Source organism: Melitaea cinxia, chromosome 3, assembly GCF_905220565.1.
Source record: "Melitaea cinxia chromosome 3, ilMelCinx1.1, whole genome shotgun sequence".
Lineage (NCBI taxonomy): Eukaryota > Metazoa > Arthropoda > Insecta > Lepidoptera > Nymphalidae > Melitaea > Melitaea cinxia.
Window position 1 is genome coordinate 14,415,549 of NC_059396.1, and position 26,553 is coordinate 14,442,101.

The following is a 26,553-nucleotide window of genomic DNA, read 5'->3' on the forward strand; positions in this document are numbered from 1 at the left end:
AGAAAAACATTTATTTTTACTGGCAATACCCGTGTGAATAATTCGCACTAAATAAGTAAAAAATTTACTGACCGTCAATCCTGTTGACGTTGTTTCAAAATTAAAGCCGTCATATATATAATTTTAATAATTAATTAATATACAAAAACACTAACAATAATAATTTTTTTAGTTGTGGATGCCGGTAGAGCAAGTAATTATGTATACAATGATATATAATTTATGTGGAGCAATTGCGAGGTTTTTTCTAAAAAGCTAGGCAAACATCTTAACCTTAGCGTATTAATATATATGATTGTAATTAGATATTAATGTTATAAAACAGAAATCAACTGAATTACTTCTTGTAATCTATTGATATTGCCTCAGAATATAGAATATTCTTTATAAAACATATTAAATATCGTAACAGTTATTAAATAATTGCTATATGTGTCATTTAACATATGTCCGATGTATATAATTGTTGGTATAGGTTCTGTATTGTGAACACTGTTTATTTCACTATCGGATGCTAATAACAAGGGAACGTGTGTATGTCCGCGACGCAATGCGCCGGAGTGTTTCGTAGAGTGAGGACGTCAACGATCGACTTCTCGCCTAGGATAATTTTGTAAGTAATTAATTTGTTCTAAGATTAAAAAAGATTTTAAAATATATTCATTTAACTTACAATATTTTAATAAGTTTTAACTTACGAACATATGAAAGTTTGTATAAATTTATTTAGCTTTGAAAATTGTTGAGAATCAATAAAGCTTTATGCTGGAAGCTATATTTTGGAATCCAGTTCGTAAACGATTTAATAATAAAAACGATTTAATTATAAAGATAGCTGTATTTATCACAAAATATTTAATTTCAAATCCGTTGACCAGCGAAAATGTTTTAATAAAATATGGAAGCTTTTATTATTTCTAAAGCTTATTATTTACTATAATTATTAATATCACACACGCATTTTTAGAAATATATTTTTAATTACTAGTTTTTTTTATGGATATAGTTCTATTAATATTCAATTACTATTATATAACAAGATATAAGTATAAGTCATCCTTTCTGCAGGCGTTATTGATTATACGGCTTACTAGAGCTGTTATGTTCCGTATAAACTTCTTTGTTAAGTAGTTTTTTTAAACATTTGTTTGAGGTATAAAATGAAAATATATTATACAATGTTAAAAAAAATAAAAGAGCTTAACTTAAAACCTTCGTCTAAAAGTTATTTTTCAAAATAAAGTAATAAAATAAATATGTTGCAGCGCAAAGATAATTAAAGTTATTGAACCGTCGAATATTATCGCATTCAAATAAAGAAATACCTATACAAATTTTCTATTTTATAATTTTTTTATTTAGGGACTTTTCATACACCTTTATAGTATTGATATAATCAATGTGGCGAAAATATGTCGTAACTTTGTTTTCCCAATGTTTTTAAGATCATCTAATTATTTTGAATGAACATTTTGGTAGCTTGCTTTATTTTTATTTTTCTTCGCAATCAAAGTTACCTATTAATAAAGCACGACTATAAAAGTTTTTAAGGTTTAGGGAATTTTCTTATAAAAGCAATAATTTAAACGTACCAGAGATAAAAATCATGATTTCAACATGAAATCCTTAATAACATCTTAACTGATGTTCATATTAACAGTTGTAGTGTGTAAAAATAATGGAAGGGTTAGTTAGCAAGTACTCTTTGTTAAAATGCGAGTGAAGTCGGTGAGCTCTATATAAATCGATATATTATACAACCCACATGAAAACGTCGATGTGTGCTTACCGGTCAACTGCGAGCGGTTTGACCTTGGAGCCGGTTATGCACGTGCTTATACATTTATACCTACAACTCTACGCAGCGCAGAGATGCGTCAAGACTGAACGGCGTATTGAAGTTAATATAAAACAAAAATAGACAATATTGCATATAGAGATCGTTTTCTAAATAAAGTTAATTGTCATTATTGCGAACAGCATGTCTGTGTTGTTTGCCAGTTTGTAAATAATCTGTTATTTTTAGATCTTACATTGTAGTACAACATGTGTATTTTGCGATATAAAAATTAGATATTAGGTATTTTTCATCATTAATTATTCAATATAATCAAAACTGTTTGATTTCAAATAAGTAAAGATAAATATATCTAAAAATATTTTTTAAAAAGAAAGATTGAAATCAATAATATATATTAATAATTTCATATAAAATAACGTACACCGAAGGTAGCTTTTATTTTACGAAACAAATATAAATACTTAAATAATTTAAGCAACTAACTTGTCTATAGGCTGCTCTAACATATATTACATCACATCAGGTACAATGTTAGTTTTATTAAATCCATAACTTTGTTACTTAAATGGAAAAGTTTAATGTAATTATGAAATAAAAAAGGACACAGTTCACTATAATCATCGATTACGGATATCGTTAATGATCAAGGTTTCAGATCTTATATTTTATTTAATATAAACGAATTTTTCGCAACAACTTTTTCGGTATCAATTTACGATTGCTCCTTGAAAAAATTTATTTCTGGAAATAAAAGTGTCGGTCACTATACATTTACTTTTTCACAACAACTCACTTGCCCTTCGCTTTGTTCATTCCACTTGTTTATTTCTTATATTTATTAGGGATTTATATAATATATAAATTGTAAGAAATACATTTTTAAAAATACAAAGGAAGGTTTAAATTTATTTAAACCTTCCTCTGTATTCATTTGCCTTTTAAGGCAACATTTCGTTACATTGAATTGTTTACATAACATAATAAATATAAATTTTAAACAATTTTTCCTTAATAATATTCATACATTGTTGTTTATTCTTTAATTATTTTTTTATTGATATTAAAAGCACAACAAAGTATGTTTCTTTCCTATTATAAATTTTCATGCAACATAATACAAAGCATAACATAAAAATGTATATTTTATTATAATACTTCGTATTATTATGATCGAAAAAACTTTACCCTTTTTAATTTTTATTATTTTAGTTTTTTATTGAAAAGTATTATGTAACAATACTTTGAAACAACAAAATATTATTATACCTTAAAATTTATTTGACAGTTAAATCAGATAATTTTCTGTCAATAGAGCAATAGTAACGCATACACAAACGCGCGTACCGATTTTTCAACACTGTTCACGTAAGAAATTTTCTTTGCTCACCCGTATTAAAGGGCAGAGAGCTAGATTGCACACAAAAAGAAACAATTTGGATAAGGATGGAAGCTCAGTGTATTATAAAACCCATATATTCTATATTTATTATATATAAAGTAACTTAATTGCAAAAAGCTTTACACTTTTACTTCCATCAACTGTTTACGGTTTCTGTGTTGAAAAGCAGTTTAGGAATTCGTCACATTTGTATTGTATAAAAACACAAATTATTTAAAAAAAATACATAATTGTCATGTTTAATTAATTAAATCCATTACAATCTCATTACAATGTGTACTATTGTTTCAATTTTTTTTTCTATACGTACCTACTTTTAAAAAAATATTGTTTTTTATAGTTGATTTAATGAGATAGGAAACACAAAACTCCATGCAATGAATAATGAAGCCCGAGCGATAACCATAAATGTCAAATAATTTAAGAATTAGCTATTATGCAAGTAGCGCCGAGACTTCCCTAACTGCTTTTGTTGTATAGCTTATAATTAAACTGATATATTGTTATCATAAAAATGCCATAAGCTTAAGTTGAAAATTAGTTAGTTAAGTATCTTAGTGTTGGTTTTTTACGTAATGAGTTATGTTTATATAATAATCATCGTAATTTATATAAATTTGTTAGGGCATTAAAACAAATGAATGAATAAAATTTGTTTGTCTGTTTGTTTTTTGAAAGCGTAGTTTTTGATTAGAGTTTTGCTAAGTAAAATAATTTCAGAAATACCAAAACACAACGCAGGTGAAACCGCCTTGTAAAATATATTTTTGAGGAACAGCATATCATTTTTGATAAAATATTAAAATAAAAAGGAGGCTGCTTAATACCCATTATTTAGGTCAACATAAAAATATATTTTGTATCTTTGACATAGACATGTTATTTGGTACGTGGACGCAAATATGCACATTGCATGTAAAGCATGAAAGTATATAAGGTAACCTACCCTCATTATATTACTGGAGTTATTCTGACGCGAACGGTGCAACCGCGGCTTAGGCAGTCTTGGTTCTGGCTTGGCACGATGTACTTGTTGTATCCTGCTAATAGCTTAACCTAGACTTTCAATAATTAATTTTTGCAAACGCATTAATTGTTACATAACGATCTATAACTTGGCTAGGGAAGGCGGACAACTCGAGCAGTGAAGGTGAGAGTTGATCTACATCTCAAAGGGGGCCTTCTTAAACCTACACCTAGGTCGCAAGTCCTAGGAACTGCTCTGAGTTTCTCCCTCTGCTATACGATGGACCCGGCACCCGCACGGTGTATCCATCGAATGCTAAGAATGTAGTTTCTCTGCCCCGTTAACTAATGACTATCCCGCATTCTGTGCTGAGTACCTTTCTAATAAAAAGGACTTGCTGCTAAGTGTTTCCTGTGTTATAGGAAATTGGTGATATCATAAATTGTGTTTACTTGTGCCATCATTGACCACTGAAGCCTACAGTAGACCGAGTACTCAGAGACGATAAGCGAGAGAGATCTACCTCATCCGACAGATATAATTTGTAGATAGATTAGTGTACAAGTCAAATTTGCTTAGCCAAATTATATATTCTTATCAAAAATATTTTAAACTAGCTAATCCGACGAACTTCGTACCGATTTTTTTTTCATGAATGTATAATTTTCTAATGTTTTATTTGATACAAAATCTTGTGACAATACCACCGCAGACTTTTTTGTTGACTTTTTAAGGTGTACATTACTAGTACTGTACTGTGTATACTGTAGTAAATTATTTTAATCTATCTCGTAGGGTTCAGCCAGCGTTTGCAATGTAAGCTCAAAAAAATTTGTCTTTTTACATCATATTAGAAACCTCTACAACTATGTTCCTCTACTATGTTATGCATGTATTATACACATAAACCTTGCTCTGGAATTACTTTATTTAACGAAAAAAATCGCATCAAAATCCGTTGCGTAGTTTTAAAGATCTTAGCATACAGACAGTGGGAAGCGACTTTGTTTTAAGTACGTATTGATCTCCTTTCGTCTCCCCCGATCACAATTAATGTGGTACATCATAAATTAAGTTATATATATATAATCCCGTATTTGTGTGGAAAAAAACACAGATACGGTATTTTTAATTAGATCTTTTACCTATATTTAAATGTTATTTGAGTCAAATACGTGTAATCTCATATTGAATTCTTTTAATGGTGATTCTTTATTGAAGAGGAAAACATCGAAATTGATTCTTGTAAATAAAAAAGGGACTCTTACGAGTAAGAGTGGGTTGATTTTTCATAACCTAGTTTATTGTTATAAATTAAAATAACTATTGTGTAAAAGAAAATTCAATATAAATTATACTATTTATGTAATATCTTAATCTTATTCCGTTCCAAACTCGTTATTTCCTTTGCCCAAATGTTTTCTTAAAGGGCTCGTTCTTTGGGGGATAAGACTGCTTTTTGAACATTTTTTTTTGTTTTCGTTCCGGTCTTTTATGTACAATAAAGAATGTTTGTATTTGTATCATAAAAACACACTGTGCTATGCCTGTGTCACAATATTAAGCTTCGTTTATTTATGCTTTGACTAGTTTGAGTGTTCATTTGGCGCTAACTTACAAGTATTTTAATTACTTCGCAGTTGTAGGTGTTAAATTTAAATAAATTTTGTTTTTCCTTGTTAATAAAGTTTGTGTGATATCATTTTTTTAGTTCTCATAACATCTACTCATCGTTTAACACACCGATGTCAAAGTGATATAAGCAAAAAATAATTTAATAATACCGTATTTACTGCTTACGAGAGATTACTCAGCGAATTATTTATTTCCGTAACAAAAATATTCCTTTTAGTTGGCATTTAAAAGCATACCTTTATTTATTTTTTTTTATTTAATAAAAAATACATCCACGTGTAAAATAACAAGAGTAATAATTTTGATAATAATGTGTTTCATTTTTTTTAACATAGCTACTTATCTAATGTCTTTCAATTACACTTTATTTAAAATTACTCTACTTTTAAATGTTTTGTACACAAATTAAGTTAAAATTAAATTATTTATTGCTCCGATCTGGAGTAGTGGTGCGAGTAGTCGCCTATAACACCGACGCTCGGGACTCATGTACACCCGATAGCCTCATAGAAGGGAATATATCCACCAACCCGCAACGGAGCAGCGTGGTGGTTTAAGCTGATCCTTCTCCTACGTGGGGACAGAGACCTATGTCTAACAGAGGGATGTTAACATAATTTTAATATAATTTTCCTTTCCTTTCTATATATTGTCTATACGTACATATATTTGAATTCAAGTTATTCAAGTTTAATAGAATAAATAAAAATAATAATAAGGCTCTATTTAATTAAGAAACCAATTCTACATACTGGCTAAGTTTCACTAAGCAAAAATATTTGTCGGAAACGAAACTAATTTTTAAGTAATTTATTATTATTTGAAGTGAACCTGAACAGTGATTTATATTGCAATCCTAAATAAATATTATAACTAATAATGGAGATTATAAACGCTTGTTAAATATGTAAAATAGTTGTTTGACTTCCTTGTTATCGCACAACCAAAACTGTTGTACCTAGAAAATCGAATAATCTTTTTTAAATATAACCAGAGAAAATATATATACCTAAATAATGAGATAAATAGAGATGAAACGTTAAAAGAGGATCTAAATATCATTTCAAACTATTGCCTTACAATTTAGCACATAAAAATTTCACTAAAGGTAAATTAATGTACACTACAGATTATTTAAACATTTTTCATTATTTATCTCCCACGCATGTAAAATAAAGGATAAAACTTAACTGTTTTTATTTTTTATTTACATCCATGCGAATTTTCTGGCCTGTAAATCAGTAAGAAATTTTTTCATTTAGATAAACAAAATCAACGTTCTTGTAATTAATTGAGTCCACTAGTGCTATTAATAAGTAATAATTAAACGCCTCACATTCAACGGCTCCTAGTAACGAGTGAATTTAGCGTCGAGGGCTCAAAATCACACAATACTAGAACACGTATATCTAAACTGCTACAAAGGTTTATGGTATATATAAAATAAATATTTGTTTAAACGGTTTAACCCTTTTTTTAAAATTATAATATATTAATAAAATTTTGTTATAATAATATGTCACAACTTAAAGCTAAGCAAAAAAAAAAATCGAAAAGCTAGTAAAAATTGTGTTACAATGATTTACAGATTATTTTTATTAAAATTAATGAAATAGCCAGCTATGGCTATAGTTTATAAAACAATGTTTTTTTTTTATAAAAAATATTGTTAGCTTTTAGATTTTTTACTTTGTGGTATCTTACCACAAAGTAATTTAGATATGAAAAGTATTAAATATTATTTATCTAATAATCGACTTTTTATAAAAAAAAATCGATAAAAAATTTATAGCGCAGTATTAATTATATAGCGCATATAATTTATATATATATTTTTTATCGTCAACACATAACACATTGTGTAATATTCTGAGATTTGTACTTGAAAATAAATTTTTTGAATAATTTACCACGCTCGCGCTCATGACATGCGACAAATATATATATAATTTAACATTATTTTGAAAGTTTTTTAACAAACTTTTCAACATGCAAGAAGACACTTGAATCTTTTCTTTATTAACCTTGACAAATAAATAAATTAATCAATAACCGACTGCAAAGATTAAACATATTTGAAAATTTATACTAAAAATCATTCTCATACAATTTGGTACCGAGTTGTTCCAATATTATAAACACAGTCGTGAGAATAATGGATGAATACTTGTAATTATTTTTAAAACTACTCGATTGTGACGAAACTTTGTTTCAGTAAGTAGAGAACCAGTATAATCTTAATATATATAAATAGCGCGTCACATTGTTTGTCAGCGATGGACTCCTAAACCACTGAACCGATTTTAATCAAATTCGAACACCGAGTGCAGTTTGATCCAACTTGAAAGATAGAGATTTTATTTCAATATAAATAATTATTATATTCACAATAAAAAAAAAAATAAAAAATAAGACGGTACTAAGTTCGCCAGGCCAGCTAGTATCATATAAACGTATTTCTTCATTTCCTACTAATTACATTTCCAACATAATTTCTTCTTATTTTGTTAATAATTGTAATCGTATTAACGATACATTTTTTTAAAAATGCTTTTTTTTATTCTCTTAAATTTAAATACATCTTTAAACTTGTAGTTGATTACATTTGATATTAATATTGTCTGTTAAATATTATTATTTAAATATTGCTGTGTGGTTACAGCAGTAAGAATATAGCCACTCCCTCTATTCCCGTAGGTATCGTAAGAGGCGACTAAGGGATAACACAGTTCTACTACCACCTTGGAACTTAAAAAGCCTACCGATGGCGGGATAACCATCCAACTGCTGGCTTTGAAATACTCAGGCCGAAGACGGGCAGCAGCGTCTTCGGTGCGACAAGTCCTGCGGTCACCAACCTGCCTGCCTAGCGTGGTAACTATGGGCAATACACATGAGTTCACGCCATTTTTGGTGCCAACTTGTGTAGGCCTATGTCCAGCAGTGGACTGCGATAGGCTGAAGTGACAGATTACTTTTGTATTTACCAAATGAGTTGAATAGTTTTTAAAACTGCTACAGTTCTAGTTACTACATTTAGTTTTTTTTATTCCGATCTCTCGTCTTGTATACTTAACAAAAAACTTTCTCACGCTCGTAAGTATATATTATATTTTTATGTTTATGTTATTCTGAATTCGCTTATAATAATTTATGTGAATCAAAAATTGATCAAATTTACGCTTCAGCCTGTAATATCCCACTACTGGGCATAGGCCTCTTTCCCCATGTAGGAGAAGGATCAGAGCTTAATCCACCACACTGCTCAATGCGGGTTGGCGGATATATTTCCTACTATAAGTAACGATCACTATCAGGTGTACATGATAACAACCGGGACCGACGGCTCTCCGAGGCACGGTGGGGACCCACAAGGACTGCACAAACACCCAGACCACGGCAAACACCTGTATGGCCAATACAAATGTTTTTCATGTACGGGATCGAACCCGCAACCGCCAGCGCAACAGGTACAATCCATGGCTGTAACCGTTGCGCCAACGCGGCGTCTACATATTATAATACGGCTTTTACGTAGTTATTACATTTGACTCACACTTATACACATTTATATACTTATATACTAGCGGACCTGGCAGGCGTTGTCCTGCCCGGAAAAGAGCTACCAAATTTGATTGCTAGCAGCACCAGCACCGGGTTCAAAAAAGTTGAACCAAATTACAGATGCTTACAAAGTTTGGTAATTTTTTATTTATATAGATTTACTATTTGCGTTTGCATTATAGTTATTAGTCACCGCATTGTCAACTAGTATATAGAGTGTATAAAATGCCTAGATTTAATAAAAGAATTATTATTTAATCATTTAAACAAGGCAAAACGGTCACTGCGCCAGTTGACGCGCTGGCGGTTGAGGATTCTTTTCGTTTATGGAAAATATTTATATTGGCCATAAAGAAATTTTCCGTCATCTGAGTGTTTTTGATTGTACCTTGTGTTTGTTTTCGGACTACCGTGCACCGGCACAAAAGTCTTAGTAGGCATTGTTGAGTGTGAAGCCTTTATTTATTTAGTGAAAAGCTAATTATGCTGTCCGTATCGTACCGCCATTTATTGTTAATACATGCTTTTTCTTAATTTTCATGTTTAAAGACATTGTTCTGAAAATAACGAAAACAAAAAAAAAAAAAGATTTGTCTAATTTGATTCCATCTTTTAGAAGTTACATGCGTACATACATTTCTATACTATGCTAGAATATGTTAAACGATCCCTCATCTCAATCATACAATTGATTTTCATTACGAATACATTATACAATATAGACCAGTAGAACTAAAAAAGGAAAAAAAAATCCGAATAGTATCGAGACCTCTAGGCGAGTAAATTTGCGAGGACGTCTTGTTATTTATAAAGCACAATAATTAATTTTATCTACTTTACTTATTCGCTAGAGTGATTGCGTCATTCTGTGTATCTAGTACGACTAACTTTGGTCATTCTCAAGGATAAAGAGAACATGTAACATTGATAGGAGTTTTTTAACCGACTTCCAAAAAAGGAGGAGGTTCTCAATTCGACTGTATTTTTTTTAATGTATGTTACATCAGAACTTTTGACCGTGTGGACCGATTTCGACAAATTTTCTTTTGACCGAAAGGTGGTGTGTGTCAATTGGTCTCATTTAAATTTATTTGAGATCTAACAACTACTTTTCGAGTTATATCTAATAATGCGTTTTTACTTGACGCTTTTTTCGTCGACCTACGTTGTATTATACCGCATAACTTTCTACTGGATGTACCGATTTTGATAATTCTTTTTTTTTGTTGGAAAGTAGATATCCCTACTTTAGTACAATGATAAGGAAACCAGGATCTGATGATGGGATCCCAGATAAATCGAGGGAAACTCTTGAAAATCCGCAATAACTTTTTACCGGGTGTACCGATTTTAATAATTTTTAATTTAATCGAAAGCTGATGTTTGTCATGTGGTCACATATAAATTTTATTGAGATCTGATAACTACTTTTTGAGTAATCTTTGATAACGCGTTATTACTTGACTATTTTTTCGTCGATCTACGTTGTATTACTCGTCGATGTAATTGAAGTCGGTTTTTTTTAGTTTGCGAGCAAACACAATTATAATCCTTAAGTTATTGTTATTACGAAATTTATTTTAGGTTAATATAGATTAATGTTCCTACAGCAACATGTTTATAATACAAGTTTTACATATGAAAAAAATGGTATCTTAGGATCTATCTATTTTTTGTAGTTTTTTTTAATAAGCGAAGTGATTAACGGATAATTTGATAGAGGTGATTTCAAAGGATTAGACTGTAATAGAATGATTGAAATTAAATCATCAAGATACTGTTGTACGCGAAAAGAAAGTACTTAACAAAATTAAAAATATGTACTTATAATAAAACTGTAATAGATTAGTATTAAGATATCTTGGTAAAGATCCTAAAGAGCGGAGATAATTAATAATGAAGAAAGTAGATACTTATATGAATAAACTAGAAATGAAAAAATTTAAAAAAAAAAATCAATAACCAATTAAAATTTATTACCCAGAAGAAAACATACATTATTGTTTATTATTACGAAAGATAACGTGAACTCTCTTTGTTAAAAATAAAAAATAACCAAAACCATACATACGAAATTGTAAAAGGAGTGTGGGAAATCATTTGTGTCCTCGTTTTCCGGTTTCGTTCCTTTACTACAGATGTTGAACAAAGGCTTCTTTTTCACCCCACACAATGTTCAACGCGAAAAATGAACGCACTCTATTCTCTGACTATGTAATATATATGCTACTAGAATGTAGGGTATGTGTAACTGCGACACAATAAGAGTTGTTGGTAGAAAGGAGATAATGACGAAGCGGCAAATAGGACTCAGCCTTAGTTCTTATGACGTCCTTTTTTCAAGCAAATGGAACTATTTCCTTTTAAGTCGTTAAAAAGGATTATACTACAATTAAACTTTCTTTCGGTTATTAATTTTATTTACTAATAGCTGGCCCTGGGAAGTTCGTGCTGCGATATGATTTTTTTCCTTCATGATTATATCAATTTTTTTTATGTTAACCTTATCCTGACAATAATGAAAACAAAAAAAGGTTATCCAATTTGGAGTAGTCGTTTGTAAGCTATGTATGTGCGTACATACATTTTAGCGATTCATTTTCGTTTATATAAAATAAGGTAGATATACAATCAGAAGGATTACATATGAATCTGGGTTGTCTGGAAGGAATCGCTAATTATATATAAGTCCGCGCACTATACTTCACTGTCGATTTGCGGTGTACAATAAAGTATAAAATAAATAAACATAAAAAATAATCTTTAAAAAAAAATTGTTTGGTCAAAGTCCGGTTAGACATTAAAACTAAAAGGTCAACTTAAAAAAAGGTTAACTATAATTGTGATCAATTATTATTTCGTTACAGTACCATACAAAAACATATCTGTTCGTTTTATTGAGGTCGAAGGGTTCAAGGTTCGTTTGTTCTGCATCGGTTGTATTATTACGAGTATCATAATTGAAAGTGAAATACAATTACCTTGCTGTGGGTGATTTTATGACAAAAAAAATGGTTTTGTGACAATCATAAACGTCGAATTGCTATCCTCCTCAAAGTAAACCTTTAATCGGGTTAGTTTTTATGGGTTATACCTACATAAATTATTTGTCAGTTTATATGGTTTATCATAAAACATTTTTTTGTAATAGTTATTATATAAGTTACAATTCTTACAAGTACTTTTTTTTTGGGAGTTGAGGCGATATTATATATACACATGAAATTAATTTTACAATGAGGCTTTAACATAATTTTGCTTTTCAATTTGTGAGTCACTCCGAGTAGCAGTGAGAATTAAAAAGAAATGTTAGATTCATTATGAAAGCGAAGGGACGAGTACCTAAAATAAACGTCAGCCCAGCGTGACTGGTTCACACTATCAACTTGTTCCCACAATCCAGCGGTGTCTGGTGTATAAATTTTATGCACTTTCTCTAAGCCCTACCGCATCCGCCCTATAGATTAATTGCATCGATTTTGCGCATGCGTTACTCAGTGAACGCCAACTGTTTTATGTAGAATATTATCAAAGAACCTGTTAATATATATATTAGCATTTGGTATGGTAAATGAATTTGCCCTTGACATTCTACATCGGCTATTCATGTGCGTTACCAACTAATCTTACGTCATAACATCTGTGCGTAATATATGTATAACAAAAAAGCAACGTCAAACCAATTATTAGATACGTTTAAGGAGCTCTAACACTGGATTACTTAAATAATGGGAGTGATACTACAATAGCTATAGATATTTGTCATTATTTTTCATCTTCATAAACACATAATTTTCAACCGTTATACTTGATTGGTACACTACACAAAAACACAAAAGCCATACGATACAATTCTTGTGGTAATTTTTTAGTCAGTACAAATTAAATTTAATTCAATACTACAAGTTCATTTATAGAACGGCTGATATTGGTTGTGTTTCGTCGGTTATATTTTTTTCCTGTGGACGAAATTTTAATGCCAGCAGCAAGTGCTAATTTCTATAAATAAAATTTTGACTAACAATAAAATCATTAAACAAATATAAAATTGCTTGTTGTATAAAGTTTTCGTTTTGTAGAAGTTAATTAGCACTTCATGCGATAAGCTTGAAATAACAGTAGGAAAGTTGTTCTTATCTAAATTAGCTGTTAAAATAATTCAAGCTTATCTTAAACAGCTTGAGCGCGGTTCTTAGGTAATAGGAAGTCACATTTGTTATACAAGTATTGTGCTTCTTCATTTACATATCGCTTAATAGTTTCTATTACGTCGTTTCTCCTTCAGGTTTTGAACGGTTATGGAAACCGCTGGGCAAATTATTATGCAAGGGCAGTAACTATGGAGGAACTGTACAAGTTGTAAATAACTTCTAAAATTTCTTGTAGGTAACATATATATTTTAAATTATTATTGTTGTCATGTGCGCTAATGGTCGCGAGTTCGATCTCCATTCGTGACAATCGATTGTTTAGGCCAACCAAATGCGTGTCGCGGTTTGGGAATTTTTGTTTACTTTGTGTTTTTTTTTGGATCTTGAAAGTAAAACAATAACTACTCTAGTATCTACTCATAAGTTGTATTCAGTTTTGTTTCATTGACTATTAGGTTGAATACTGTTATTATTCTGTTATTGTTTTGACATATCTAATAATATTTTTTCTACTTGTTTGTTGTGTGTGTGTTGTTTGTATTTGTTATTGTAGCCAGGTTGTTGTAGTATTTACTTGGCACCAAGTATTTATTTACGCGCATAACTTTTGAATTACTTCAGGAAATTGTATGATTCATGTTCATCACTACATAGTATAAAACAAAGTCGCTTTCTCTGTCCCTGCACATGTATGTACGCTTAAATCTTTAAAACTACTCAACGGATTTTGATGCGGTTCTTTTTAATAGATAGATTGATTCAAGAGGAAGGTTTATATGTATAATAACATCCATTAAATAGTGGAGAAATACTGTTATTTTTGAGTTTTCTAATGTCATGTCGTAAATAATAATTATTTTTTCGCTTAAATTGCAAACGCAGGCTGAACCCTACGAGATTTATCAAAATAATGTAATAAGTATTGTACACATTAAAAAGGTCTACAGAAAACTCCGCTATGGTATACACCATATCTCTCATGGATGTCTATCTCTTATGGATATCCCACAATAACATTTTTTTGTCATTTACTTTTTACGACAAATAATGGCTAATTTTCAAAACGATTTTAACCAATACAGCATTAATCCTTAGCTAATTAAATACCTTAAATACATTGTTGATTTAATATAGATCTATATGTCTCTTTACAGCATATGATTTAAATGAATATTTTCGAAGATATTACAGATTTAAAAATTACGGTACGTAGCGTTTGCGGCGGTTCCGGCCGGCTTTTACTCTAAAGTTAACGCGAGCGGACCACGGGCAGTAATGAATGAATCAAAATTACTGGATCGATTTTAATCATTTTTTCAGTGAATGATATAGGCTATAATTATATTTTATACCCGTGCGAAGCCGGAGCGGGTCGCTAGTTATGTATATATTAATACATGAAGCAAAAACTTTGTGCCCCTTTTTACGAAAATCCGCGGAGGAGTATGAAATTTTGTACACTTATAGTTTAGTACCTGGGTGACCGAGCTTAGCTCGGTATTTTTTAACCCACTTCAAAAAAAGGAGAAGGTTACAATTCGACCGTATATATATATATATTTTTTAATGTATGTTCGGAGATAACTTCTTCGTTTATGAACCGATTTTGATAATTCTTTTTTTGTTGGAAAGGAGATATTCATAGTTTGGTACCATGATAAGGAAACCAGTATCTGATGATGGGATCCCAGAGAAATCGAGGGAAACTTTCAAAAATCGTAAGGGTGACTAGTAAGTTTAATCATGTTTTCATTAAGTACTATAAAGCACTACTATTTAATAAAGGCCTGGAGTCGATCTGATGATGGAGAAGAAAGATAGTCGAGGGAACTCTTCAACAATTTATAGCAATTACCTGCTTTTCGAACTTAATTCGTTTCTATTGATGAGAACTTTGCACTTGTATGAGTTATAAGTGCCATTACAGTCTGATGATGGAGACAAAAGTTAGTCGAGGGAACTCTTTAACGATTTATAGCAATTACCTGCTGTTTGAACTTAATTCGTTTCTATCGATGAGAACTTTGCATATATATGAGTTATAAGTGCCACTTCAGTCTGATGATGGAGACGAAAGATAGTCGAGGGTACTCTTCAACGACTTATAGCAATTACCTGCTGTTTGAACTTAATTCGTTTCTATTGATGAGAACTTTGCACCTATATGAGTTACAAGTGCCATTAAAGTCTGATGATGGAGACGAAAGATAGTCGAGGGAACTTTTCAACGATTTATAACAATTACCTGCTGTGTGATCATCTGTGTCGCAGGACCAGGTTGATGATGGAGCCCATAAGCACTCGGGGGAATTTCTCAACAATTTACAGCAGTTACCTTTTGCTGTTTGACGACCGCTTTGATATATTGGTGCATGTGCCGTGTCGGCGGCGCCTAAACACCGACGGTTGCGGGTTCTACTCCCGCTCGGAGTGGATATTTATGTTTATTCAAATATTTATTTTCGGTCTAGTTGTTAATCCTTGTGGTTCTCCCAACCTAGCTTCGGAGAACACGCTAGGCTGTCAGTCCCGTTTGTAATTACGTACACCTGATAGCGAACTTTACTCATAGTATGTCGAAGCGTTAGCGCAGCTGTCACAGCACCGGCTGTTGCGCTAGCGTTAGTGGGTTCAATCCCCGCGTACGACAGACATTTGTATTGGCCATATAGATGTTTGTCATGATCTGGGTGTTTGTGCTTGTGTATTGTGTATGTTTCCGAACCCCCGACATAAGAGAAAAAGCATCCTTGTTAGGTCTACTTTATTTGGCACCGACATCAAAATTATAAAATATTTATTTAATCATTTCTGATTAACTAAATCAAAATACGAATTACTTTGTACTAAGTAAATTTTTATTTTTCACTTTTTAGTTTCCTTTTTGAAGTCGTTTTTTTTGTTAAAAATTATTTTAGTAAATCGTGAAGGATTAGTAGAAGAGAGAGTTAAAATGATTCGCTGCCGGTTTGGATGAAGTCTTTTTTTTTCGACTTCAAATAAGGAGGAGGTTACTCAATTCGACCGTGTATATATATATATATAATGTATGTTCGGGTATAACTTCGTCGTTTATGAAAAGTTTTCGATAATTCTTTTTTTGTTGGAAAGGAGATATCCCTCCCTGGTGTGGTACCATGATAAGGAAACCAGGATCTGATGATGGGATCCCAGAGAAATCGAAGGAAACTCTCGATAATCCGCATAATTTTTTACTGGGTGTACCGATTTTGATGATTTTTAACTTAATCGAAAGGCGATGTTTATCATGTGGTCACATTTCATCGAGATCTGATTACAACTTTTGGAGTATTCTTTGATAATGCGTATTTCTTGACAATTTTTTCGTATACCTACGTTGTATTACTTGTCGATATAATGGAAGTCGGATTTTTTTTCGTTTGCCTGCAAACACAATTATTAATAATGAATTAACGCACGATGTGTAACAAAAGCAATGTATAAAATAAAAAAAAAAATAAAAAAATTACGATACATTAAAAATTTTGACTAGCCCGTTGGCGCAGTTTGTAGTGACCCTGCTTTCTGCTCCGAAGGTTGTGAGTTCGATTCCCACCTCGAGTCTGGGTGTAATATAAATATTTATTTATATATTTATATATGTATTATTTATAAGTATGTTATCAAAAAAAATATGTAGCTATATACCAGTCGGCTGTTACCTATAACACAAGCATTTAGTTGCTTACTTTAGGAACAGACGACCGTGTGTGTATTGTGTAGATATTTATTTATTTATTTATTTTATTTATTAAAAATTGATACAAATTACACAATTACAAGATTGAGAGTAATTGCTTCTCAAAAACTGATAGGCGCTCTAACAAATCGTGTTTTTGGAAATCATATTTAAATACGAATTACATATTTATAAAATATGAGTAATATTTTTTACCGACAATAATAAAAAATATAAATAAATATAAAAAATCAAAAATAAAAAATAATTAAAAAATAATAATGATAAAAAATGAACAATATTTTTCGATTTTACCGAGATAATAATAAAAAATTAGAACTGACTATTTAAATAAAAAAATAACGAGTGCAATTAGAAAAAAAAAGGAAAAAAATAATAGATCAGGGACATGGAGATTTGAACCAAGATCTTCTCAGTTAATTTAGACCGGCCAATTTCCCACCGGGCTATTAGAAATTTTCTGACAGTTGCGAAATTTACCTTCGTATTCTAACGATATTGTAGCTATTTTTTCACTCCCTAAAAACAGTGATAAAACGTCATTTTCTAAAAATGAATCCTAGCTAGATGGTTTTATCTCCTCCGAAACCTTCTATATACTAAATTTTATGGAAATCGTGGGAGCCGTTTCCGAGATTCAGATTATATAATCTATATATGACAACATAATAACAACTTAAGGGTTGACACCACTACCGAATGGATAAAAAACAAAAAATTAAACAAAACATGTTTAGGCTATACATAATTATATTTAATGAACTATGTAATTTAAAAAAATGTTGTCCGCGATATGGAAAAGGAATCTTAAAAACATGATATGTAATCGCATATGTTCTAAAAATGATATCCATATTAAGGATTTTATCACTTTTGATAACGATAATTTTGCTTTCTATTCAATTATCATTAGGTGTGGAAGGGTATTCATGAGAAGAGGTTTCTGTTTAGTGAAACATTTATAGTTTATTTTCAGTTCATTTCAGAAGTTAAGTAATGGTACACCATTATATAATACATTATAAGCTATAGTAAAAGAAGACGTGTGAACATGTACATATTATAACTTATTGTTGGTATATATAGATATGAGTACGACTGAGTTGTCAAACAGTGAAAAGGTTTGTTTACTTACAACCAATCATAATTACCTTTTTAAGTGCAACTTAACGGTGAAATTTAAATAAATATATAGTCATATTCTGCTTTGTACGTTGTGTGTAATATGTTTAAAATGTAATTTGTATATATATATATATATATCTCGAAAACGGCTCCAACGATTTTCATGAAATTTAATATGCAGGGGATTTCGGGGGACATAAATAAATCAACCTAGGATTCATTTTCAGAAAATGTCGTTTTATCCCAGTTTTAGACAAATGAAAAAATGGCTACAATATCGTTACAATACGAAGGTAAATTTCGCAGATGTCAATAAAGTTGTAATAGCTTAGACGGGTAATCGGCCGGTCGGGAGCAAACGAGAAGACCACGGTTCAAATCCCCACGTCTTCAGATCGACTATTTTTTCCATTTTTTTTCTAATTGTTCTCATGATTTTTTATTTAATTAGCCAGTTCGTATTTTTTATTATTATGTCGGTAAAATCGAAAGATATTATTCATATTTTATCATTATTTTTTTATTTTTGGTTTTTTCTTTTATATTTATTTATAGTTTTTATTACTGTCAGTAAAAAAATATTACTCATCTTAATATATATAAATCTCGTATCACAATGTTTGTCCGCGATGAACTCTTAAACTACTTAACCGATTTTAATCAAATTTGCACACCGTGTGCAGTTTGATCCAACTTGAAAGATAGGGTATATTTTGTTTTGATATATGTAATTATTATATTTAAGAAAAAAAAAATAAGGCGATACGAAGTTTGCCAGGTCAGCTAGTATTTTATAAATATGTAATTCGTATTTAAATATGATTTACAAAAAACACGATTTACTAAAAATACCGAGCTAAGCTTGGTCGCCCAGGTACTACGTACCTTAAAGCGGCGATGCATGTAAGAATTCGTATAGAGCAGTTTTATGTATTAGGTTTTGTATTTTTAAGTACAAAAATGTTCTTCTTATTGTAACCTTTTATATCTATATATTTAAGTTTCCAATTTCCATTAATCAGGTGGGTTTCAACAAAAATATAACCTTTTAACTATACAGACATTTATCTTAACTATAAAATACTCGTAGGTAGGCGTAAAATAATAAATATAATAAATATAACCGCCTAGTCCGTTGCCACAGTTTATGGTGACCTTTTTTTCAGTCCCGAGTCTGTATGTATTATTCATATATTACTAATGTTATAAACACTTCACTTCACTTCAGGATTCACTTCAGGATTTGTTCGTTCATTTTAAAGATTTTAAAATTTGTATATTAAGGTAAATGGACGAATTAAATAAAAATACTTGAATTATTTCTATAATCCTGCTATTTTATAGTGTAATCGAAGTGTGGTAGTAAATCTAATACTATTAATGAGCAATTCTTGTATATATATATACTAGCTGACTCGGCAAACGTTGTCTTGCCGCTAAACGCTATTTAAAAATAGGGGTTGGTGGTGGAAGGGTGAAAATTTAGGGTTGTATGTATTTTTTTACACCAAATCATAATGTAATAAAAAATGAACAATTTATCTAATAATTTAAAGAAAATTTAGGGGTGGATTACTTTTAACATTTAGAGGGATGAAAAATAGATGTTGTTCGATTCTCAAACCTACCCAATATGCACACAAAATTTCTTGACAATCGGTCAAGCCGTTTCGGAAGAGTTTAACTATAAACACAGCGATACCAGAATTTTATATATAGAAGAGTGCAATTGGTGCAATCACCTTGAATCTTGCAAACATTCTGAAATGGAGCAAGCAGTACGGACTGAATGTTAACCCTAATAAATCTCAGGTCATAATAATCGGCAGCCCTGGAATGATTGCAAGAATTAAAAGTATGATTACCTGCCTGTATATGATTTACCTGCCGTCATGTACAATGGTGTTAGAATGCCCTACTGTAGCACAATTAAGGACCTAGGTGTGCATTTAGACGAGACGTTATCTTGGTCGGTACAAATTAAGGAAGTAAACCGGAAAACGTTTACTGCACTGAGCTCCTTGCGCCGCCTCAGATCTGTTCTACCAATCCCTACCAAAACTATTTTGGCAAACTCTCTTCTCCTGTCTGTTCTAGATTACGCAGATGCAAGCTATCCTAATTTGACCGAGAACCAACTAAATAAGCTTGAGCGACTACAAAATCTTGCTATCCGGTTCATATTTTGCCTCCGCAAATTTGACCATGTTTCCCAATTTCGCTTAAAGCTCAAGTGGCTTTCTATACGCTCTCGCCGAAAACTGCATATTCTTTCTCTACTGTACTGTGTGTTATTTGATCCTAAGGCTCCGTCTTACTTAAAAGAAAAATTTGAACATCTAAGTGATGCTTCGGTATCAAGGACATTGCAAAGTCATGTACTGAAGATGCCGATGCAGAAAAGTAAATTTTTCAGTCAGTCTTTTACTGTTGAAGCTATAAGTTTATGGAATAGTCTGCCGTTATATATAAAAGAGGCTGAGTCACTACAGGCATTTAAGAAGTATGTAAAAAGTCATTATATTAAACTGGAGACGATATAAAACGAGTTTTGTTCTAATATGTTTTCCACTCAGAGTTTAATATGTACATTATTAATTTTATTAATTATAATAATAATGATTATTTTTTATTTATTTATTAGTTTATAATGAGGTTATGTATTATGTATGTATGTATTTATGTGTGTATTCTGTATAAGTATAACTGCACCACCTACCCTGTCTCGAGATTCTATTAAAATTATCCTTTCTTTCATTGGGTTGTCTGGAAGAAATGGCTAAATAGCCATAAGTCCGCCCATTGTACTTCACAATCTGTAAATGTTTTTTAAATGTGTTTATTGTTTAAAATCTAGTAGTGGTGTACAATAAAGTATAAATAAATAAATAAATAAATAAATAAAATCTGCCATCTGCGAGCTATTCTGGCGTACGCTGCAAAAACTGTAGCGTTTACGCGTATATAATGTATAAGAGAAATGTTTATCTTAATTACTCCTACAAAAAAATCCGCGACAGCATATATCTATCTTTTATGAGTAAGCCATTATCGTAAAAACAGTGAACCATAAATACAATAAAAATTGATAATATATTTCTAATGCACATTTGGTACTAACAAATTGATTTTTATGTCGCAGAACCAATTTTGATGAATTTTGGTATAAAGATAGCTATTGAGAAGATAATAAGCTACTCGAAGTACTTACTAATTCTGCGCAGACGAAGTCGCGGGTATCAGCTAGTTGTCAATAGAGCTGTAACAGCTCAGGTGGGAAATCGTTCGGTCGGAAACGACTGAGAAGACCACGGTTCAAATCTCCATGTCTCCAGTTCGAATATTGTAATATCATTTTTAATTTTATTTTTGATTTTTTATATTTATTTATATTTTCTATTATTATCGGTAAAATCGAAAAGTATTATTCATATCTTATAAATATGAAATTCGTATTTAAATATGATTTCCGAAAAAACACGGTTTACTAAAAATACCGAGCTAAGTTCGGTCACCCAGATACTATATATATTATATGGTTAAAAAGCTATTTATGAAATTAAATAACAAATTTACTGTTAAACGATGTATATAAAAGTGATTGATAAATACAATTGCAAGTGGAAACCTATTTGATTTTTATATACCTACGTTGAGTCGGTTCTATTGGTATTACAGTAAAATATTATATACATTTATAAATATAACTCTTCACTATAAATAGAGTATGTTTTGAAACCTGTGCCAACAAACTTAAGACTGTCTAAAATGTTGTTAATTCTTTACGCTATGTTGTTTATATTTGCGCTATACCTACATAAAGTATTTCGTATTCTAGTCGTCTAACTAGGCTCAGTCATTTCATTCTACGTCGCATATCTGATACCTTTTTCATGTTTTAATATTCATGAATAGGACTTAACAGCTAAAGTACTTGTCTTTATCCTTTCTTTAACCTACTATATTAAATTAATTTATAAAATATATTGTCAACATGTCTACAAATGAGTTAGAAGGCACAACTGGTTGCTAACCTAATATTTGCGAAATAAATACATAGGTTTTATTATACGTGGTTGTGCGTGAGTCTCTGTAAATTTATAAGACTATCATTTTAGTAGCTGGCATCGAAATTTCTCTAATTATGTATGATCAATCTGAACATATAAAGAAATATTTCAATTGACGCATACGATTACGCATTGAAAACGATTCAATCTGAATTAAGAATTCTAAACTATTTTTTTTCGGAATTTTATACAATTAAATATTTTTATTTTCAGGAGGAAATGCCAACTCCAGAATACAATGTGGACTTCGATCTCGGCGAGCCCCCACCAGATTTGCAGGAGTACGCTCGCCTCCAATGTGGCGAAGACCCTAATTCGCGGCTACAAGCAATTTACGAGCTTAGAGACATGATATATGGTAAGTACATAAAAACTATTTACACATATATGCTTGCTGAATAAAAATACCGATAATTTACATACATATCAATATATGTTACATATACATTGCAATCTCCGGTTTTTGATAAGGACGACGTTGCGTAACTTTGATATTTAAACACTTTCGCTATAAAACTTATCTAATCTATTTTTCTATTAAATACATTTCAAAGTTTAATAACATGTTTTGTCATATATCGAATGATTAAAGCTTAAGGAAAACGGTTTCAAAAAATTTCATATGTCCTTGCAAAAAAATTATACGATTTAATAAATTTAAAACCCATGACTTTTCCGCTAAATCTTAAATAATTCAGTGGTGAAGAGTAAATATTTATAATAAGTAACAACAATGGGAAAAAACTAATTTATAAAAGTCACTTAATTTTTTTTTAAATAAAACATATTTTGTATAAAATGCTTTGCTATTCTTAATAATATCGCTTAGATGCAAAGATTATCTTTTACACCAAAATGTAAGTAAATCAAAGCGCTATTTATTATAAAGTTTATTGTAATATTCTAATAGCTTTTATATTGTAATAAGCCTTGACTGTTGATTATTTATTTATAATTTATAACTTACTACGCCTGTTGATATTTTTTGTGTACTCATGTCACTATATTATTTACTAGCTGTGCCCGCAACTTTGTTCGCGTGGAATTTAACAAAAAAGTTATTGTTTAGTTCACAGAGTAATAAAATAATTAAATTTGAAAATTAAAAGTAGCCTAAGTTACTCCTCATTACATATTAAAAACAACTATTAACCTCGCCGGCATGATCAACTTTAAATTATTTATATCGAAAAAGGGATTGGTCATGATGTTTTTGAAATATCATAGATGGCGCTGCTTTAAAATTGTCTTGATACTACTTATATTCATTTAATTATGTTTATCGGCCTAAGTTACTTATATTGCGTGATTTTTATAGTGTGAAGCTAGCTTATAGCATGATTATTAACATAATAACAACAACATTCAAATTGCGTCGTTAGATTACACGTTGTTACAGAATGCGTTGAAGAAATAAAGGTTCACTGCTCGTTCCCCGTAGGTGATAGCGTGATAATATGTAGCCTATATGTTGACCCGACTTTTTAATAATATTCGTGCTAAATTTGAAGTAAATCCATGCAGTTTTTGAGTTTATCCCGGACATACATACAGACAAACGGACAAACAGACAAAAATTCTAAAAACTATATTTTTGGCTTCGGTATCAATTGTAGTTCACACCCCAAGAGAGATCAGATCACACCCAAAAAATATTCAATGTACAGTTTTGACTTTCCTACCATTTTATTGTTATTATATATAGATTATTTATAAAACTCTGAGTCGCAAGTGTTTTTTTTTGTAATCATGTTTGATTTACAGACATCAGATTTTATTAAAGTTTTGAATAATCGTTTTTCTTAATTTTATACAGCAGTATTTGCCTTTTAATAAAAATGAGTTACGAGTATAAATTTTCCATACAAAAAATGTGTTCGTTGCTTCAAAATTTTAAATTCTGTGAGTTAACCTAAATAATTTAGCTCACTATCAATAGTCTAATTTATCGTTCTTGTAGGAACTAACAACAAGAAAAGCGCACTCACGATACTTAATATTGTAGATACCTGCTTGTTTTACATTTGCAATAACGACAAAGCAATTTTTGTGTTAGTTTGAAATATTTCAATGGTCCATCGCAAATCTAGTACTAGCAAGATTTTATTACGCAAATCTAAGGCAATCTATGTTTATTTTATAGGTATTTGTATAAAGAGACTAACGTGTCGTATAGTCTGCGATTTATGTACTATGTTATTTTATTTATGGTCTTAAATACAATTTGTTTATTATATTTCTTATCCTATTTCCTATTTAATATACGCGTAATTCGAATTGCAAAAAATGTAAACTAAATGCGAAGTGTTATAAAGGATATCTAAATACAAAATACCAACAATTAGAATATACGGGTACATATATATGCAATAGATTCCTACTACTACAATACCTACATTAATTCCGGTTTTCCGGATCCGGTAACCCGGCGGATCCAGTATCATTTCACACTTACCGGAACCGGTGCCAATTTTGCGGTTCCGGTGACCGGATCCGCTGATTGCATATTTTAAGAAAATAAGATTTCGCTAGAGTTAAAGAATTTCGCCATTGTAGTTACTTGCAGAATACCAAAAAAACATTAAGATTCTGACTAGGAATGTTAGAGAACCTCGCAATTGTAAATGAAAATGTCGGATATCCAAAATAAAAATCTATCCGTAACCGCAACATAAATCGATATAAAGATTCTGCATCACGAGGATAACTTCGTAGTTTATGAAGCGATTTTAATAATTTTTAATTTAATCGAAAGCCGATGTTTATCATGTGGTCACATTTAAATTTTATCGAGATCTGATTTCAACTTTTGGAGTAATCTTTGATAATGCGTATTTACTTGACTAATTTTTCGTCTACCAACGTTGTATTACTTGTCGATATAATTGAAGTCCGTTTTTTTTCGTTTGCCTGCAAACAAAATTATTATTGTTATATTTACACTTCAGTCAAAAAATAGTTTGTTCGATCCGGTCCGGATCGGATCGGATCCGACCGCATTCGGCCGAATTGTAACCGTAATTAATACGCACTTAAAAAACTTCATACATTAAAGCTACATAAATAATATGTTATACAATTAAATACTTATAAAAAGTATTATACTTGAATATATAAATAATTGTGTTTGCTAGCAATCGAAATATACCGACTTCAATTACATCGACAAGTAATACAACGTAAGTGGACGAAAAAAATTAACAAACGCGCTAGTCGTCACTACGATTTTCGAGGGTCCCCCTCGATTTCTTTGGGATTCCATGATCAGATCTTGGTTTCCTTATCATGGTACCCTTGGGATATCTCCTTTCCAACAAAAAAGAATTATCATAATCGGTTCATATTTTAAACTCGGTTAAAAATAAAAATAATCGTATTATTTTAAATCGTTGTCATTGAAATCAACAAAAGTGGAATTGGAAGGAGGTTTAGTGACATTTGGCTTGGAATATAGGTACTCGTTCGTAACTTGCCCTAAACTTGCTCATGTCTTATTCATGGCCATCTAGAGTTGAATGGCAGAGACCTGTCACATGAAGTAGGCTAATTCTAAACTAGTTTCTTTTGTAACATTTTAAATCGATTCAAAGTTACTCTTGAGAAGATGTATTGGAGCAATCAATTGTTTTAGTATCGGTGTCAAGGCAAACATTCGGCGAAATCCTAACAAAGAATGGCGTCTACTATGAATCGTGGTAATAATAATTAATGGGTGCGCAGGTCACGATGTTTTTATTTTACAAAATCAAGTAATTTAAGTATAGTAAAGACAATTTTATTTATATGTGAGTTACGGAACCACGATCCCACGAATATGCTGACGTACCAAACAGATGGAATGTTCCTAGGCGATCGCCTCATGAGTTTCCCATATTGGCCGAGTTCTCCGTATTAGACTTTCAATGCCCCATTGTTCTAATTTTTAACTTTAATTATTGTATAATTATTTCGATCACTCTTTATTCCCACTTCGAGTAAAGTACTCGTTAGTCTTAAGAATAATTGTATTAATTTAGTATTAATAAATAATTATAAATTATTCGGTTTTTTTTTCGACCCCCTGACTGCTGCAAACGTAATTAGTGTAATATATTATTTTATATGTAAATGTACCACTCCA

At 30.8% G+C, this 26,553-nt stretch overlaps 1 protein-coding gene across 1 annotated transcript in view; it reads left to right on the forward strand.

The window, feature by feature from the left end:
• The first annotated feature begins 501 nt into the window (after nucleotides 1-501).
• LOC123669561 (alpha-tocopherol transfer protein) overlaps nucleotides 502-26,553 on the forward strand; it is a 32,172-nt gene continuing 6,120 nt past the window's right edge. The window contains exons 1-2 of the mRNA XM_045603162.1: nucleotides 502-613; nucleotides 22,647-22,791. Of these exons, the coding sequence (XP_045459118.1) occupies nucleotides 22,653-22,791 (139 nt within the window). The 5' untranslated portion in view covers nucleotides 502-613; nucleotides 22,647-22,652. The remainder of the gene's footprint in view (nucleotides 614-22,646; nucleotides 22,792-26,553) is intronic.